The 16,049-nt window shown below is 44.0% G+C and overlaps 2 protein-coding genes across 6 annotated transcripts in view; one reads left to right on the top strand and one right to left on the bottom strand.

Annotated features, from left to right (window-relative positions):
- Positions 1 to 274: 274 nt before the first annotated feature.
- On the top strand, positions 275 to 5,342 carry taf9 (TAF9 RNA polymerase II, TATA box binding protein (TBP)-associated factor). Its single transcript, XM_003459530.5, has 7 exons — positions 275 to 428; positions 1,063 to 1,144; positions 1,294 to 1,430; positions 1,638 to 1,772; positions 1,850 to 1,931; positions 2,033 to 2,146; positions 2,383 to 5,342. Exons 1-7 carry the CDS (start codon positions 393 to 395, stop codon positions 2,538 to 2,540), a joined length of 744 nt encoding a protein of 247 aa, XP_003459578.1. The 5' UTR covers positions 275 to 392; the 3' UTR covers positions 2,541 to 5,342.
- Positions 4,285 to 16,049, bottom strand: part of LOC100697215 (arrestin red cell) — a 24,955-nt gene continuing 13,190 nt past the window's right edge. The window contains exons 5-18 of one of the 5 annotated variants that reach the window (XM_019363712.2): positions 15,170 to 15,267; positions 14,985 to 15,083; positions 13,827 to 13,886; positions 11,391 to 11,458; positions 10,863 to 10,998; positions 10,707 to 10,791; positions 10,549 to 10,621; positions 10,192 to 10,329; positions 10,017 to 10,100; positions 9,330 to 9,353; positions 9,016 to 9,092; positions 8,862 to 8,916; positions 8,216 to 8,346; positions 4,285 to 8,179 (exon numbers count right to left, since the gene is read on the bottom strand). In XM_019363712.2, the coding sequence (XP_019219257.1) occupies positions 8,256 to 8,346; positions 8,862 to 8,916; positions 9,016 to 9,092; positions 9,330 to 9,353; positions 10,017 to 10,100; positions 10,192 to 10,329; positions 10,549 to 10,621; positions 10,707 to 10,791; positions 10,863 to 10,998; positions 11,391 to 11,458; positions 13,827 to 13,886; positions 14,985 to 15,083; positions 15,170 to 15,267 (1,088 nt within the window). In that variant the 3' untranslated portion in view covers positions 4,285 to 8,179; positions 8,216 to 8,255. Of the gene's footprint in view, positions 8,347 to 8,861; positions 8,917 to 9,015; positions 9,093 to 9,329; positions 9,354 to 10,016; positions 10,101 to 10,191; positions 10,330 to 10,548; positions 10,622 to 10,706; positions 10,792 to 10,862; positions 10,999 to 11,390; positions 11,459 to 13,826; positions 13,887 to 14,984; positions 15,084 to 15,169; positions 15,268 to 16,049 lie in introns of all 5 variants that reach the window. The other 4 variants (XM_003459537.5, XM_005465114.4, XM_005465115.4 and 1 more) reach the window with 4 other exon arrangements.

The following is a 16,049-nucleotide window of genomic DNA, read 5'->3' as shown; positions in this document are numbered from 1 at the left end:
TTTAAAAGACATAAAGTAGAAAGAAAACATCAGTTTAAATCAATAATAAACTTATCTCATGATGTAAGCAAAATGATTAAAACGGGAATAAGAGACAAATTAAAATCATTGTACTTTGAAGTTTAAAACGTGTATTAAGTGTTTCTTATTACTTATCTTGTTTTCTTAATTAAATGTGTCTGCCTAATACGAGACATCCGGTTTTAATTGTAAAAAATAAAATAAAATCTTGATTTTTCTGATTTACAAATTTTAGGTTTAATTTGAAAGCTTTTAACTCGGAGCAGTTGCAGTTCCTGTGTTTTATTTCATTTCCGGTTTCGGTCAATGGCTCAGCTGTAAACGGAAACAGTAGAAGAAGAGGAAGCGAAGGCGCAGCGAGGGAAGTTAAAATGTCTGCTCCGAAAACAATCCCGAAAGATGCTCAGGTCAGAAACGAGCTTTTTTTCATTTATTGTACAGTTTGAGTCAACTTTCCTTTTTGCTTTGGTCGATAATCTTTAATGCATCTGCGTTGGTAGTTAGCTAGACTAGCCTGTCTTAGCTAGCGACACTGCAATTCAAAGCAATAGCGGCTAACATGCTAACTTAGCTGCGAGCCTGTCGGCATTTTGGTGCAAATTTGGTTCACATTGGTGAGTTTCTTCTCCCGTTTGTTGTCTGGTGGTGATTTTTGTTGTTGGATTTGCGTTGATTAATTGGTGACCCTGTGCAGTTGTACAATATGATAGCCTGCTTAGCAACGTTGCCGTTCAAAACAATAGCAGCCGCACTTTAGCCTAGCCTAGCCTTTAGCCGCGAACTGTTGGTGCTTCGGTAAAGCCATCAGTCACCCCTATGGTGTGTTTGTAAATACCCTGGTTTGGTGCTGCGAGACAAGACCGGGCACTGTACCTCGCTCCAGCACCACGTTTCCGGGATAATTTCTTTATCCTGCTTCTTTTATCCTGACAGTAAAAATGGTAAAATGGGAGATGCCGTAAAAATCTGTGGAAAAAGTAAAATTGAGAGCATGTCTGAGGTTGTTGCACTGAGATTTTAAGTTATTCGTTTCCTCTGCAGGTGATGATCCAGATTCTGAAGGACATGGGAATCACAGAGTATGAGCCCAGAGTCATCAACCAGATGCTGGAGTTCACCTACAGTAAGTTATTTCTGTTTCAGAGCCGATGGGAACGATGCTCTGATATCCCGACTGAATAATTCTGAGACTCTCGGACAAAGAAAGATTATTCTGAACTGTGAATCATGCTTAGCTGCTCTGAACAACTCAATTGTTGTTTGTGTCCGCAGGATACGTGACCACCATCATCGAAGATGCGAAAACCTACGCCTCACACGCCAACAAGTCCAACGTGGACGCCGACGACATCAGACTGGCCATCCAGTGCCGCATGGATCAGTCGTTCACCTCACCGCCGCCACGAGATGTAAGTCTTCACAGATGGGTGTGACATTCAGCTCTGGATTCGTTCGTCACTGGTCCAGAATGTCAGTTAGGAAAATGGAGACTGCAGATTCTATTCTGAGCGTTAAGACCGTCACTCTGCAGGAAACCAGCTGACTGTGGCGACGGGGCTGATGTGATGGATGTTAAATCTGTGGTAAACGCTGCTTCACCCTCTTTGTGTTTCCAGTTCCTGTTGGAGGTCGCCAGGCAGAAGAACCAGACCCCCCTCCCTCTCATCAAACCCTACACCGGCCCCCGGCTGCCCCCAGACCGCTACTGTCTGACCGCCCCCAACTACAGACTCAAGTCCATACAGAAGAAGGTGAGACACAACCTCTCGTGGTCATCCTCAGCTTTCACATCGTCTTTGTTTGTGGTTAACAACAGTTTCTTTTCCAGGTGTCGTCGTCTGCCGGCAGGATATCGGTGCCTCGCCTCAGTGTCGGCGCCGTCACCAGCAGGCCGACCACGCCTACGCTTGGTGAGTTTCAGCTTTATTATTATTATTATTATGTGATTTATAAATCCAGGTATTGAAGTACGATCTTGGGTGCTGAAAGCGTGGCGTCGTTTCCTCCTCAGGGACGCCGTCTGTGCAGTCGGTCACCACTAAAGTCGGCACTCCAGTGTCTTTGACAGGTCAGAGGTTCACCGTGCAGATCCCGCCGCCCTCTCAGACAACCACCACCAAACCCAGTAAGAACAGACCTGTTTTATTTTTCCGTTTCATGTTTTGATGGAGCAAGAGTCAGACGTATGAATACCTGTGAAAAACACTTTAATGCGGAAGAAATCTTTAAAAATTTCTCCACCAACTCCTGAACACAAGGACAAAAATCTGTCCAGATAAACGGTTTAATGGCCAAACAGAATCATGTTTAAATGAACAGTTTACTTATATAAAAACCTCGATGCTCGCTCTGTCCCCATAGCAACGCCATCCACACCCGCTGTCTCCAACGTCCTCATCAACCCATCTCTGATTGGCTCCAAGAACATCCTCATTACGACCAACATGGTGTCACAGAACTCAGGCGGAGAGTCGCTGAAGAGGAAGCACGAAGACGACGACGACTACGACACTTTATGACGCTGAACGCGACGTCGTCACGCCAATTTTGTACTGACCTTTAAAAAAATAACCTCAGCAGAGACTGTAAGAGGCTCCTGACAGAGTTTGTTTGAGAGGAACACGACACCTGCTCACAGCGGGATTGAAGCTGGACTGTGGATTCAAAGCTGCAGGGGAAAGGAAAAGTGAAGTGATTCTCAATAAAATGAATAAAAGATGTGATCACGTCTGGTTGTTGGAACCCAAAATTTACATTTAGAACAAGAAGACTTTAACTTATAAATCTGAAGGTGTTTCACCTTTGAGTCCTGTAGTGAAAAATGTTAACTTCTGAAAAAAATCCCTAAAACATTTAGGTCAAACGTTTGTGTTTTTTATGAAATCAATGAAAACCAATAATTCCACTAATGTCCAGCAGTTAGTCACTCCTCTTAGATTCACATGTTAGAACTTGACAGCAAAAACAATTATGTTTACAGACGTATACACAAACTGTTTGGTCTGTTTGATAATTTAATCCTCAACAACTGTACATCAAGGTGGTGGTACTTTTTTTTATATATAATACATTTCTTTATATTATGGTGTAAGTACTTTTTAGTAACGGCATCTGGATGTTTTACAGAATCAGTAAGAATGATGGAGGGGTCCTTCACTTTAACACAGACACAGGTATTGTGGTTTAATGAGAATCTGCGTGTTAAAATAGACTGAATACAATTATATAGTTCTGAAAATGGTAGGGGTTACTTTAGTCAGAAAACATGGGTACACATGTTTAAAAAGCCTTTAAAGGCTCAACCTGAACTATTTTACTCCCCCTTGATTTATAAAAATGTAATAAAGAGACCAGAGTGGGGTGTTTGTGTTTTCTTACAGGTGTGGAGTTCCACAGGGCTCTGTCATGGGTCCTCTGCTTTTTGTTCAAACATTGTAGTTGACTTTCATTGTGTTGTTTTAGTTTTTATTGGGTCCTCAATGATGTTTTAAGATGTTGTGTAAGGGGGGAAATAGAGTAATTCAGTTTGGCATGTACTATTCTGCTTTAATGTATTCTGATGAAAAGTATGTTTTATCAGAAAAAATGATCTTCACCCAGTACAAGTCACCTTTAGCATAATTTAGCCTTGGAACAGATACTGAACATTAAAATAACTGAGTTCTGTCCTGTGAGAGATTACGTTCATGCTCTTAAAGGAAAAAAAAACAAAAAAAAAAACTAAACCAGCAGATAAAGTGCAGATTTTCATATGGAAACTTCAGCGCTCTGCTGGATCTTGTTTTTGCTGTCGGGGTATTTTAAATGCACTTATCTGACCAGTAATATTGCTGCTGTGGTAACAGACCAGTTTGGATGTTACTGAGCACGCGCCTTGAGGCGACTGTTGTCTGGTTTAGTTTCCTCCGTCTGAATGTTCACTTAAATGGTCCTCGAGATAAAACCAGTGTTCGGTCTTCATAAACCCATCATCGGTTTTTCTTCACCGTAAAGCCTGATGCTGACCAAGTGTTTTTTGTAGTTCCCATCATCAATACAGAAAAAAAAACATTTTAACCCAAGAATATGTCATAAATTGTTCCAAACACACTTCCAAGAATGTAAATGTAGCCTATTTTGTTGTCTCACCCTCCTTTATTGGTCGAAATCAGACATGTGACTTTACCTAGTTTCTGTTCAGATACAAATGTGATTTTTTTTGCCAACAAATAATTCACAGCTTCATTGTCTGAGATTAAAAAAAACAGAAGCAGAGCCCCGGTGTCTGTTAGTTCTTTTTACCTTTAATAAAAAGAAAACTAAAATAAAAATCTCAACATAAAAAATACATGGCGAAACAATAGACTCTTAAATGATTATGAGAATAATCATGGTCGCAATGATGATACAGTAGAATAATAAGAAGTCACCATAATAATAATAATAATAATAATAATGATCTGAAGCATAATAATCATAGATCTGTTCTGGTGTCCGTTCCACCAGCAGAAATCACTTCCTGTTTTATAGACATTATGGTAAGCATCGCACAGGCCGGGGCGTGGCACTTGTCAAAATATTTTCACACTTAGCAAAGTTACCCCACATATGCACGACAAAATAAGGACAGAATCACAGCTCGTACGATTCACAGCACTGCTTGGAAACAAAATTTCAAACAAAGGAATTCAAATCATGCTCCGAGTCGGCTTCTTCATCGAAGTCTTCTTTTAGGTTCGCAGCTGTAACGTTTGACTGAGTGAAGGAAGGAAGGAGGGAAATTTGGCAGTTTTAAAATTGAACAAAACAGAAAGTTCAAGTCGTGAAACCCCGACAAAAAATTTTAGGGAAAAATAAATGTTAACATTCTTCTTCGTCTTCTGAAATAAAATGTCTGCAGTTCTGCGGGGTTTTCGGCCAATGAAAGTGCAGTGCTCGTGTTCATCTGAAATGTTGATCTGTACGGGGATTTGGGGCCAAAAATCATTAACAAAATAATATTAATAATAACGATAATAAAGCCTAGAATAAAAGCAACAGATTCGGAAAGCTGGCATCTAAACCCTGAAGTCCTTCACATCGTGTCCGAGTTTGGATGGAGGAAAGAAAAGAGATCTCTTAAATGGGTTGATGGTCTTGAGAGGGCGAGGCGGGATGTTGGTTAGGTCGATTTAGAATGGAAACGCTGGTGCTGTTCATTTTGGCTGTCACTTTTCTCATGGCACCTAAAAGCTACTTCCTGTAAGTAAATGTGCTACAAAAACTGTTTAAAACCTTCCAAAATGAGCTAAAGTTTCAAAAGAACGTGAAGAAGAGCAGCATGGCTGCACTTTGGACCACAAGATGAAGCAGAGAGTCAATGTGCAGCTACTTTAAACTGCTCCTTGGTATCCGTCCCACCAGCAGAAATCACTTCCCGTTTTGTAGACATTATGGCAAGCATCACACAGACCGGGTACTCGCCAAAACACCTAAATCCTAACTCTGGACCAGATTTGAAATAGAGGTCCAGCAAAGACTCACAGCACTATCTCGTGGTACTACACAGCACAGCGCTGCCTTTAGTTTCAGTTCATTTCTCTTCAACACGACTGCCTAGTGGTCTTTTTTTGTGTTTGTGCTGATGCTTTGGTTCATTTTGGACTATTTTAAACAACTTCAGCTTCTCAAGTTTATAAATTTCCTTTGGCATCAACCTTCAAAAGAAAAAAAAAAAAAAAAAAAAAAAAAAAAAAAAAGCTTTATCGCTTCATTTTTAGATCATTACGTTTTGTTTCTAAGAAAAAAAAAAAAAAAAAAAAAAAGGCCACATACATAGAATAAAGGTGTGAAAAACATTTAAAAGCGAATCAATACTGCTCATTACCAGCTCTGCAGTTTTATTCTTGGACTCTATGAGAATCTAGCAGAGCAGCTTTGCGTGATTCACAGCTCTAAATAATCCTCATCTTGTACTGAGCTCTCACTTCCACTTTAAGACAACTTTCTTCTGATTGGCTGCCTCTGTTCTGAACATGAGATGGTTTCTGTGTCCTGAGATGACCATATTAGGGACATCTGCTCCGCGTGACATCATACAGATTGAGTAGGAAAAACAAAAAAAACAGAGCATTTGGCTGCAGGATTACGGATCATTCACGTCAACCATGTTTAATATGAACATGAACAGGAAGTCAAATTTGAACAGGTCAACATTAAAGTGAGGAAATCTGTTCACTGTCATCAGCATCTTTCAATGTGTCAAACAAAACAATAGTGGGGTTTAAGTAATCTGTGTTTGATGGTGTAGAAATAACTGTGATACTGCCGAATCCCAGGCAAACCCCCAAATATTTTATCGTCACAGTACAAACTAAACAACAGTAAAGGCCACAGAAATATTTGTTACCAGACTGGAAATAATTCCAGAAAAGAAAACTGTGACAACATTAATTTAAAATGTAGCTTTGCAATCTACACAATAAAATAAAGAAAAGCTCTTAAGGATTAAATTTGAGTCAAAAAGGCATGGATTCGAAATTATAAGAATATGTGGTTGTTTTATTTTATTAAAAAAAGTTTAATATTAATTTTAAAGTTATATTTACTAGAAAATTATTTAATGGTTTATCCCCTGAAACTGAAATGTAAGACCTACATTGAACTTACAGTAACTTAATTAGAGAAAAATAACACCACGCAGTGTTTCTAAACTGAAACATCCCAAGTTTGCCCAAACGTTTTAACCAACAATTTTTCATTTTTAAAAAAGCTGACAGTTCTTGTCAGCCACTAAGGTTCAGAGATCATCGTGTTGGCAACAGTGAAACCCTCAAGGCACAGCACAGCTTCCTGTGATGACTTAACTCTGAGGTGAAGCTTCAAACTAACTTCATCTAAATGCTTGTTCAAAGTGAGTTTGGACCGGTGAGTGAAGACAACAAACCAAACAACAAGCACCAGAGTTTCCCTTCAACGAGCTGACAACGGCGAGTTAAACCGGCCGCACTGAGTCTCAGACCGTTTCTATTTTAACAAGCAACAGGAGAAACAGACTTTAGCATCAGTTTTGTTGACTTTAACTGTAAATCTGGAAGTGAAATAAACAGAAACAGATCAGAGAAAGGTCAAAAACCTATCCAGTGACTCGACGTCCAAATCCAGTCCAAAGTTCAATGGAAAAAAGATTCCAGTGTGACTAAACTCTAGAGTGTTCTTTAGTTCCATAAGAGAAAAATAAAACCACCAAGGATACAAATTAAGAATCGTGACTCTCAGTGATCAGGCCCTCTGTAACATCTCAGATTTATATGCTTTGTTTTTAGCTTCAATTTGTTCGCTGTCACATTGGTGCAATTACACGTCTTCATTCTCTTAACCACCAACAGTATTCAGACAACTGCCAGCTTATTGTTGAGGTTTAACACAGTTTGGATTAAATCCAAACCAAAATAAAGAGTTCAATTAGCTCCACTTAGGGAGAGGGTGAATAAAGTTTTGGTTGTCGTCTTTTCGTGTAATTTCTTAAAAAACAGGATTGCAAAATGATCTCTGGGATTTAAATGAAGTGTCAGCACTGGAATGTTTTTTTTTAATAATTAAAAAAAGCCGACAGAACATGGTGAATGTTTCTGAACATGGACAACAGTTGGAGCAGGAGGAGAGCGGATGCTGGTGAAATCGAACTTCAGTCGCTTGTAAGACTTCTCTGAGTGTGTGTGTGTTTGTGTGCGTCTGTTTCCTCTCGCTGCAGCCACCGCGAGAAAAACTATCTACAGGATTTACTCGAAGAAAAGCGGCGATCACCACCGAACAATTTTTTTTTTTTTTTCAAATATATATTCTGTTTGTACAGGACGGTGATCGTCGGGAAACATTCAAAAACAAAGCGGACGAACGCTGCTGATTCTTTAGCTTCCTGCTTTCTATCTCAAAGCCCCGCCTACGACAAGCAGCAGAGGTTCCTATCCACAGCGCCAACATCTGTTCTGCAGCTGCTTAACATTTAGAATTTCTAGCAAAAAAGAGAAACGAGAGACAACAGATGGAGAAGACGGCAGCAAAAATGGCAGAGGTGGCGTGACGAATGGCTGAAGCAAGAGAGGAAGAACACCACCAAGCCCCTCCGAGGCCTCCGTCCAAATATGCCCTCATCCATCCCCGGGGAATGTGAACATTGTGTGTGTGTGTGTGTGTGTGTGTGTGTGTGTGTGTGTGTGTGTGTGTGTGTGTGTGTTGTGGTTTTGAAGCGAGCATATGAAGGGGTTGGCCAGCTCCTAGCAGTCCTCGTCCTTGTCGTCCACGACACCTTTGAGCCGCAGGCGGGCGAAGTCCTCGAACACGAAGTCATCGTCCTGCGAGATGCTGCTTGAAGGACGAAAAGGAAGAGTTTTATTGTGAAAGGTTCCATACAGCCATGTGTGAATTCAGCACAAACAGCACGTCACATGTGTGAACTGAGCAGCTTTGACGTTTTTCCACCTCACGCCGGGTTTGTGAATCTGCTGCAGCTGTAAACGGCTCCAGATGTTTCTGCTGTCATTTTGGAACTTTCCTGAAACAGACGGCAGCTCCTAACCCTTCAGCATTAATGATGCCTTCAGATTCAAGATCCACTCGTCATGTCCCGTAGCTCTCACAGGAGACGTTGTTCACGTTCATGGATTCATTTTACAGCCGTTTTTGTTTCATTAGGATTTTTAAACTTTCGGGTATTGAACACCGACTGCTGCTCCTCGTAAGGGTCAGTCAGTTCCACGTTATGGCGTGCTGTAGTTCACACATGCTCAGTTTAATCAGTGGCGTTATGTTAATGCTGGTTGTCATGGTTTCTGTTTGTATGTAAGTATGTAAAATAAAACTGAAGAAATCTGGAAACTCACTTTGTGTCAAACTCTATCAAATTGGTGTCGATGGGCGGGTCCGTTTCTGGCACAGCTGAAACACACACACACACACACACGTCACACTGCCGTTTCCATGGAAACTGAGGCTCAGTGCCATGGTGAATCCACATACGAGGATGCAGAGACTCACCTGACTGCGGGCGGGACGCCGGCGGCTCTGGAGGTTTAGGATGCATTAAGATGAAGGGCAGCTCCACCGACACGTCCCTGGAAAACAGGAAGCACGGTGTCATGGCAGCAGGAAACCCCGCCTCCTTTCTTTTTCCACCAACAGGTTAAAAATGTCCCGATAAATCTGCCCGTTAAAGCCCCACAGCTGATAATTAACTCACATCAGAGCAAACTGACTACTGAGTGACAACAACCACCTAGAAACCCATGTTAACATTAAACACCAGGCTGTGGTTCCCCCACATGAACAGCGAGGCTTTCAGTCCCATTTACCTCTCCAATAAGCCTCGCAGCAGCCTGCAGGGAGGGGGGAGGGCACACAGAAGAGGAGGGGGGAGAGGGGGACGGGGGCGGAGCCACACAAAACGCCAAAAAACACAGAGAAGGGAGGTGAAATGAAAAGCAGGAGGCGACAGGTTCACAACAACCTACAGTGGAAGCAAACACAGTGAGGAGCAACGACAGCAACGAGCCAACAGGGCAGAGCAGGAAGCAGGAAGTGGAGGCCGAGCTGCACCTGCGGCTCTTTCTGAATAAAACACTCGAAAAACAAACGAGAAAATAGTCTTCAAACCGACCGTGAAAAAAAACGAAGAGATGCTTAATTTAGCATCACCTCCAGCTGCCCTCACTAATATCACGAGTCATGTGACTTTAACGTCCAATGGTGAGACAGACCGTCTTTAAGCTTCAAACAGCTTCATGTAGTTTTTGTACTTCTTTAAGTCAAATATGATCAGAGACTCGCGTCAGACGTGTGGCGTTTCCATGTGAACGTGGACAAATGTCAGACCGTTACGTAGGAAACGTGCAGGTGCAGCTCGGCCTCAGGCGTTTCACTGAGTGACGTCTGGAAGATTAAAACACCTCCAAACTCCACTGATGACATCTACAGGAAACACTGAGGCGGAGAGGACAGGAAGTGATGTCAGCAGAGTGTGTGTGTGTGTGTTGCTGTACCCTCCACGGGACACCACCAGCTTGACTTTGACTCTATAGGACACCAGGATCCCCAGGACCTCCTTGTTGGTGACGTCCTTCACACTGAAAAACACACAGAGCACTGTGGTCACATGACTATGCAAACACACCTGTGTGTTACACCTGCGTGTGTGTGTGTGTGTGTGTGTTTTACATGGTGGATGAGGCCAGGTTGGTGTCTTCATGTTTGAGCTTCCCGTCCAGAGCGAGTCCTCTCTTCTCTCTGTTCTTGTCCAGTGTCGGGGTCAGAGTGTACACCTTGCAGAAGGTGGAGCTGGACGACACCTGGTCGCTGTGGAGACCAGATGCTGCTGTCAGTCAAATTGTTCAGGTAAACCCCGCCCCTCCACCAATCAGATTAAACAGGTGTGAACATCATCATCATGACCTTTTGTCACTGGTTTTAAAGCAGTTCAGATTGTTTAGCCCAGTTAACTCTAACAATCACATTTTCATCCATTAACATTGGTTTAAACCAGTTTGACCAGCATGCAGGGACAGGGACACTTACTCTGCCTCCAGCTGAGCCACTGGACATTTATACTGGGCAGTGCTGAACAGGCAGATGTCTGCGTACTGACGCACTGCGGGAGACAAACAGAGGAGGTGTTACTTTGATAACATGACGGCGTGCAGAGAAACGCAGAAGAAGAGTTCAGAGCGGCGTACCGGAGATCTTCACCCTCTTGACGGTCTTGGTGGAGTTGTTGGTGACGTGGACGTTGACGCTGATGGGCTCACCGTGATAATACAGCTACACACAGAACACCATTATTAGCATAAAAACAAAGGACTGGTTTCTGGGTATCGGGGCTGTTTGCGCACCTCTTTGTCCAGAGAGGCCTCCAGGTGCAGGGACCTGTCGGACATCAGGAAGCTGCGGGTGGTCTCCACCATCGGCTGAGGACCAGGCTTCTCCGGAGCGTACTGAACCTTCCTGATCACCAGACGCACCGAGTTCCTGCACACAACACACGCTTCAGCACGCTGATTCCTCTAACGTCCACTAGAGGCTGGCTCACAGTATGACACACAGAAGAGCCTCTCTGACCCTCTTGTCCAAAGTAAACAGTGAGTCTGACATTTCACTGCCTCTGGTAGATTACTGTGCTGCAAGTCTACAAAATAAAAGCCCCACACAGAGCACTGCTGGAGTACAGGCTGGCTTTAGACTGAAATTAAAGATAGGAAAAGCTTTAAAATGGACCTTTTATTTCCTGTTCCACTGGTGGATGTTCATGTTTAACACGACCAAAGCTAATCCCCACACTCAGTTTTTTCTACTCTTGGTTTGAACTCCACGCAGCTCCTGAGTGAAGCTCGTAAATCGGCTTCCCGCAGGTCTGAACTCACCTCTTGTGAATCTTCTCTTCCATTGACTTGGCACAGAAAGCTCTGATCTCAAAGTCAACACCACAGGCCTGCAGGGAGAGGAGAGAGGACAGCTCAGCGCCACCGTGTTTATAAAAACGCCTCGCTGTGCTGACACGCTGCGAGCGCAGCCCTGTTTTATCTGTTTTATATACAGACCACTCGCTCGGTTTGGATCTGCGCCGTCTCTCTCTCTGCTGTGAGTGACGCTGGAACAGCTTCAGCTAAAAATCAACGCCGTGTTTATCGGCCTGTCTGAGGCAGTCGTTACGGTAAATCGTACCCTGTCAGCGACGGTCCTCACAGATAACCGACACCATCTGACTCCCCGTTTAAAACCAAACATGTCAACGCTGGAAGGAGCTCCTGAACGTCAGGCTGTTAATCAGGAATAAAATAGGTTTTAGGAGCCAAAATGTGTGAGAAAGAAAAGATCTGCACGTCTTCAGGCCTGAAGGAGACTCTGAGGATCAGAACGCTGCATTTGCAAAAAGAAAAAAAAGCCAGTGATGGGAACTGTTCCCTCACTGACAGGAAACAAGTTGTTTAGTTGACCGAGCGCACACATCCACTGCTACGATGTTGATGACAATGCCTGCCGCTGTTTCAGGGCCTGATCAGTGAAACACTCAGCCGATGCAGAAAATAAACAACAGAAAACCAGGAAGTCTGCAGACGCACGAAAACTCATCGACGCTTCAGAGTCGAACACACAGCTGCAGAACAGAGGAGGGTTTGAATATTCACCTTTGTACAAGCTGAAGTAACCTGAGCGGAGAAGAGCTCAGCCTCACACCTGTCTCACCTTCAGGTTTTTAATCTCACAACAGTAAAAAGCTGCATGATCAGCGGCTCTCGTGCTGCAGGTGGGTCCACCTGTCAGACCATCAACACCAGCAGGACTCGCATCAGCTGCAAAGGTTACTCTGCTGTTATAATAATAAGACACTATTATTATTATTATCATCATTATTATTATTATTGTTATTATTATTGTTCGGGATGTGGATGACTAGCGGACCAATCGCTGTTGTCACTAGTCGTTTAATCTAACTGTTAAAATTTTAATTGATCCCCAGTGCTGGTAAATTATTGTGTCCTAAATGTTATGCAGTCATCTGCCACCAGATGGCGCATAAATCCTTTCATGTTATCCTGATGCTTTTGTGAACTCTTATTAGAATGAGATCACAGATCCCAGCAGCAGAAATTAGCTTTCTGGAGAAGGTGGACAGGCTCTGAGTGGAGCTGCTACTCCTGCACGCTGTCGCCTCCTGGGTCACGCGTTCCCACTGGGCATGTCCTAGTGGGAGGAGGCTCGGCGTAGACCTGAGACACGCCGGCCTGTAACGCCTCGACATCTCCCCGGATAAGCTGGAAGAAGTGGAGAAAGGGAGGTCTGGGCTTTCCCACTTCAGGTAAGCAGAAGAAGAAAAACTGTCTGGACGATTTATGATTTAGATAGATGTCGAACAGCGTGGATCACGTGGAGTTTAACGTGTGATGCTGGTACTCCAGAGTAAACATTCATTAGCAGTTTTAAACGGTTCTCAAATGTAACTTAACATCTGAGTGTTTTAGTTTCAGACTAGTTGGTTAGTCTGATTGTTTTTTTCCTCATTTCGTCAAATAACAAATGAGTCGCCAGGTTTTATAATTCAGTTTAAATTCCATCAAGTCTTTAAAGGAACCTGATCTAATAAACCAGGCTATGGGGTTTAAATCTGACTACTCCAGTTTTAATAGATTTTAAAGACGTTTAACCTCATCTGAACGTGACACGGGCATCCACCCGTCCGCTGACCGGCTGTGGAGGAACCGGATGGGTGCAGCAGTGCAGCAGTTACTGGCTGTGCTGATGTGGCGTACTGGGATGTGCGTGGCTCGCCGTCCGATCCAGAGAGCCCGCTCTGCTCCGACCGTGTGGGTGTGAGCATTGTCCTGCTGAAACAGCTGCAGGGTGGGGCACTGAATGCACCGTGAACAGGGCGGAGACCCTCCGTCAGACTTCCACAGAGAAGAATCACATGATGGTGCTCCAGCTCTGAGATCATTTACTGGACCTGAAAACTTGAACTTTCATTTCTCATCCTTCAGTTTCGGACTGAACTCGTCGTTCATCGTTAAAGCATCGAGTTAACGATCAGGAGCAGGAGGCGGTGCTTTCAGCTGCTCCCTGAACTCTCAGCAGTTGCCACAGTGGATGAATGGCACAGATTTTCCACCGGATGCCCTTCCTGACGTAACCCTCGTGTTTACTATGTGACCCCCTGAGGCCGGCCTGTAAATCCCCTCGGTCAGGCGGATTTGGGCGGACCCAAACAGAGATTTACATTTCAAACTGAGGTGTGATGTTTGGGAACAGATAATTTACGACATCCGTGCTCGGCTGTTTCACAGCTGGGGGGGTTCGGTTACCTTGCCGGTGTCCTCGGGTCCGGGCTGTAGAGTGACTGAACAGGGGAGATTCTGAGGAATCTGGAAAACAAGAAGAACGAGAACGTCTGAATCACAGTTTGTTCCTTCATTGTTTCCACACCACAAACAGACCCGTTTTTATGAAGCTTCCCACAGAGCGCCGACCTTTCAACTCCCAGCAGCCCCTGCTCAGCTCGACTCTCATAAAGAAACTGAGTCTCCCATAAAGCTCAGATATTTTCTCAGAGCCAGACGTGCTTTATCGAGTAAAATAATCTGTGCAGATTAAGACGCCACAGATGACACAGTTTGAGACCTGAAGGACGTCCCCCGTCACACCCCCGCTCCCTCATAAATGCCCTGCTGAGGAAATGTGATAAATTTAACCCTCTTCAACCAAAAAGTTCCAGGAAGGTAAAATTTCCACTGTATGTGGAGGAGGAAGCCAGAGCAAATGAGTGTAATGAGTGACTTCCTGAGTTCCTCAAAAGGTTCTTGATCTTACAGGGAACTGCCCTCCGATGGAAACGCCCTTCAGTGTGTCACTTCTAGTCTAACAGGAAGTCAAAGTCTCATTTCTTCCTCATTTGCATCTCCTTGTTTATTTCAGGAAGCTGGCGATCAGCAAACGTCACGCGACACGTCTGATGCTCGTCCTGATATCGACGCCGGGCTGAAGCAGCCTGAGGAAAGAGCCGACAGACGAGGTCAGCGGGCTATAAATGATCTGCTTTTTTAGGCCACAGCAGACGGCGTTCAGACACTAATGGATGCTGCGTAAACACAGGCTAATGAACTGATGACAAAGATCAATACGCTCATCTTTAAATGTTTACATTGAGGCCCCGAGCTCCTGCCTGGTTAAACAGCTCTGTTCTTCTTCTTCTTACATATTTTATATGTCTTGCACACGTGCGGTGCAGAAAGGTTTGATAGTACATCGTGCAAAACTCCCAACCTACAGCTGCAGTTCCTCTAATGACCAGCAGGGGCTCCAACAGGGAGTCAGTGCCCACAGACTCACATGGAGCATACTTTATTTCAGACACCATATAAAGACGCCGCATCTGAGCTAAAATCAAACCCTGGTGGCGTCTGTGAAGCTTCACCACGAGCTCCACAGACGGAGCCTTTCCCTGAGGAGGAGCAGTGACTCACGGTGAAGTAGAAAGGGTGCGCGTGCTGGCCGAGCTTCTTCAGCAGCCTCTCCTGCAGCCGGCTGTTGGGTTTCCGCTCCTCGGGCACCGGAGGGAAGGCCTGACGCCGAGAGGGAGACGACAGTGAGCACATCCGACCTTTAAAGTACTCAGCTTTCTGCTCAGGTGCAAGCTGATGAAGCTCACCTGGAAGGTGGAGATGTAGAGATCCTTCCGGAAGGATAGACCGAGCACGTCCAGGTCCTCGCGTCCATATCGAAATGCACAGGTCAGCGTGACGAAGACTGTGGGGAGGAAAAAGAGGCTGTTTGCAGTTTATCTAAACGAGTCATTAATGAAAATCTGGTTTAATTCAACAATAAAACATTAAAACTGTTAAAAAATCATCGATACAGGAAAACAGCATCGTTACACCAGTGAAATGAGTCCATGTATCATCAGAACAGGTAAAGTGGACCTTTGCTGCTTTGCATGAGCCACACTTCAAAATAACCCTACAGCTCATACTAAGCATGACACAGGGATGAAGCTCCTCCCACTTTGAGGCATCATGCTTTTGATTGGCTGTCCTTTGCAATTGAACAACAGGACTTCTCCTGTGACATCACGCAGATCCACGGGTGTAAGAGACTGTGATAAACTGGTTGTTTAGAGCTCACAGTGATTATCTGTACACAGCACAAACTGCCACCAGTGGAAGAGCAGATACGACAGGAAACCAGACGCAGGATAAGAGCTGAGCTGCTTTCTGGGTTTTGTTGGCCTGATATTTGTGTAGCAACACTAAAAACAACGTTCAGGCAAACAGTAATTTATCTGTTTTTCCAACTATTGACATACAGTCAGAGGTACAGAAACTGCTTATTATGTAAACAAAGGTAATTTTGTCTATTTTGTATTCAACATTTCTGAAACTGTTGTTTAACAGTAAACAGACAAAAATGAGTGTTTGTGTCCTTAATAAATGAAAGTACTGAGAAATAAACAGGAAGTCATTAATCAAAGGCTTCAGCTCTGAACAGAAAGGTCAGCAGGAAGTTGATGAAACAACAGGAGCACGAGGATT

Source organism: Oreochromis niloticus, linkage group LG10 (assembly GCF_001858045.2).
Source record: "Oreochromis niloticus isolate F11D_XX linkage group LG10, O_niloticus_UMD_NMBU, whole genome shotgun sequence".
NCBI lineage: Eukaryota > Metazoa > Chordata > Actinopteri > Cichliformes > Cichlidae > Oreochromis > Oreochromis niloticus.
The sequence above is the reverse complement of the archived record's forward strand: the minus strand, read 5'-3'. Positions and strand labels throughout refer to the sequence as shown.

Bases quoted from the DNA above. Each gene is read 5' to 3' on its own strand.
- taf9 (XM_003459530.5), top strand. From the start codon at position 393: ATGTCTGCTCCGAAAACAATCCCGAAAGATGCTCAG. The intron at 1,145-1,293 runs GTAAGTTATTTC...TTGTGTCCGCAG, and splicing joins GATGCTGGAGTTCACCTACA to GATACGTGACCACCATCATC. The intron at 1,773-1,849 runs GTGAGACACAAC...TTTCTTTTCCAG, and splicing joins TCAAGTCCATACAGAAGAAG to GTGTCGTCGTCTGCCGGCAG.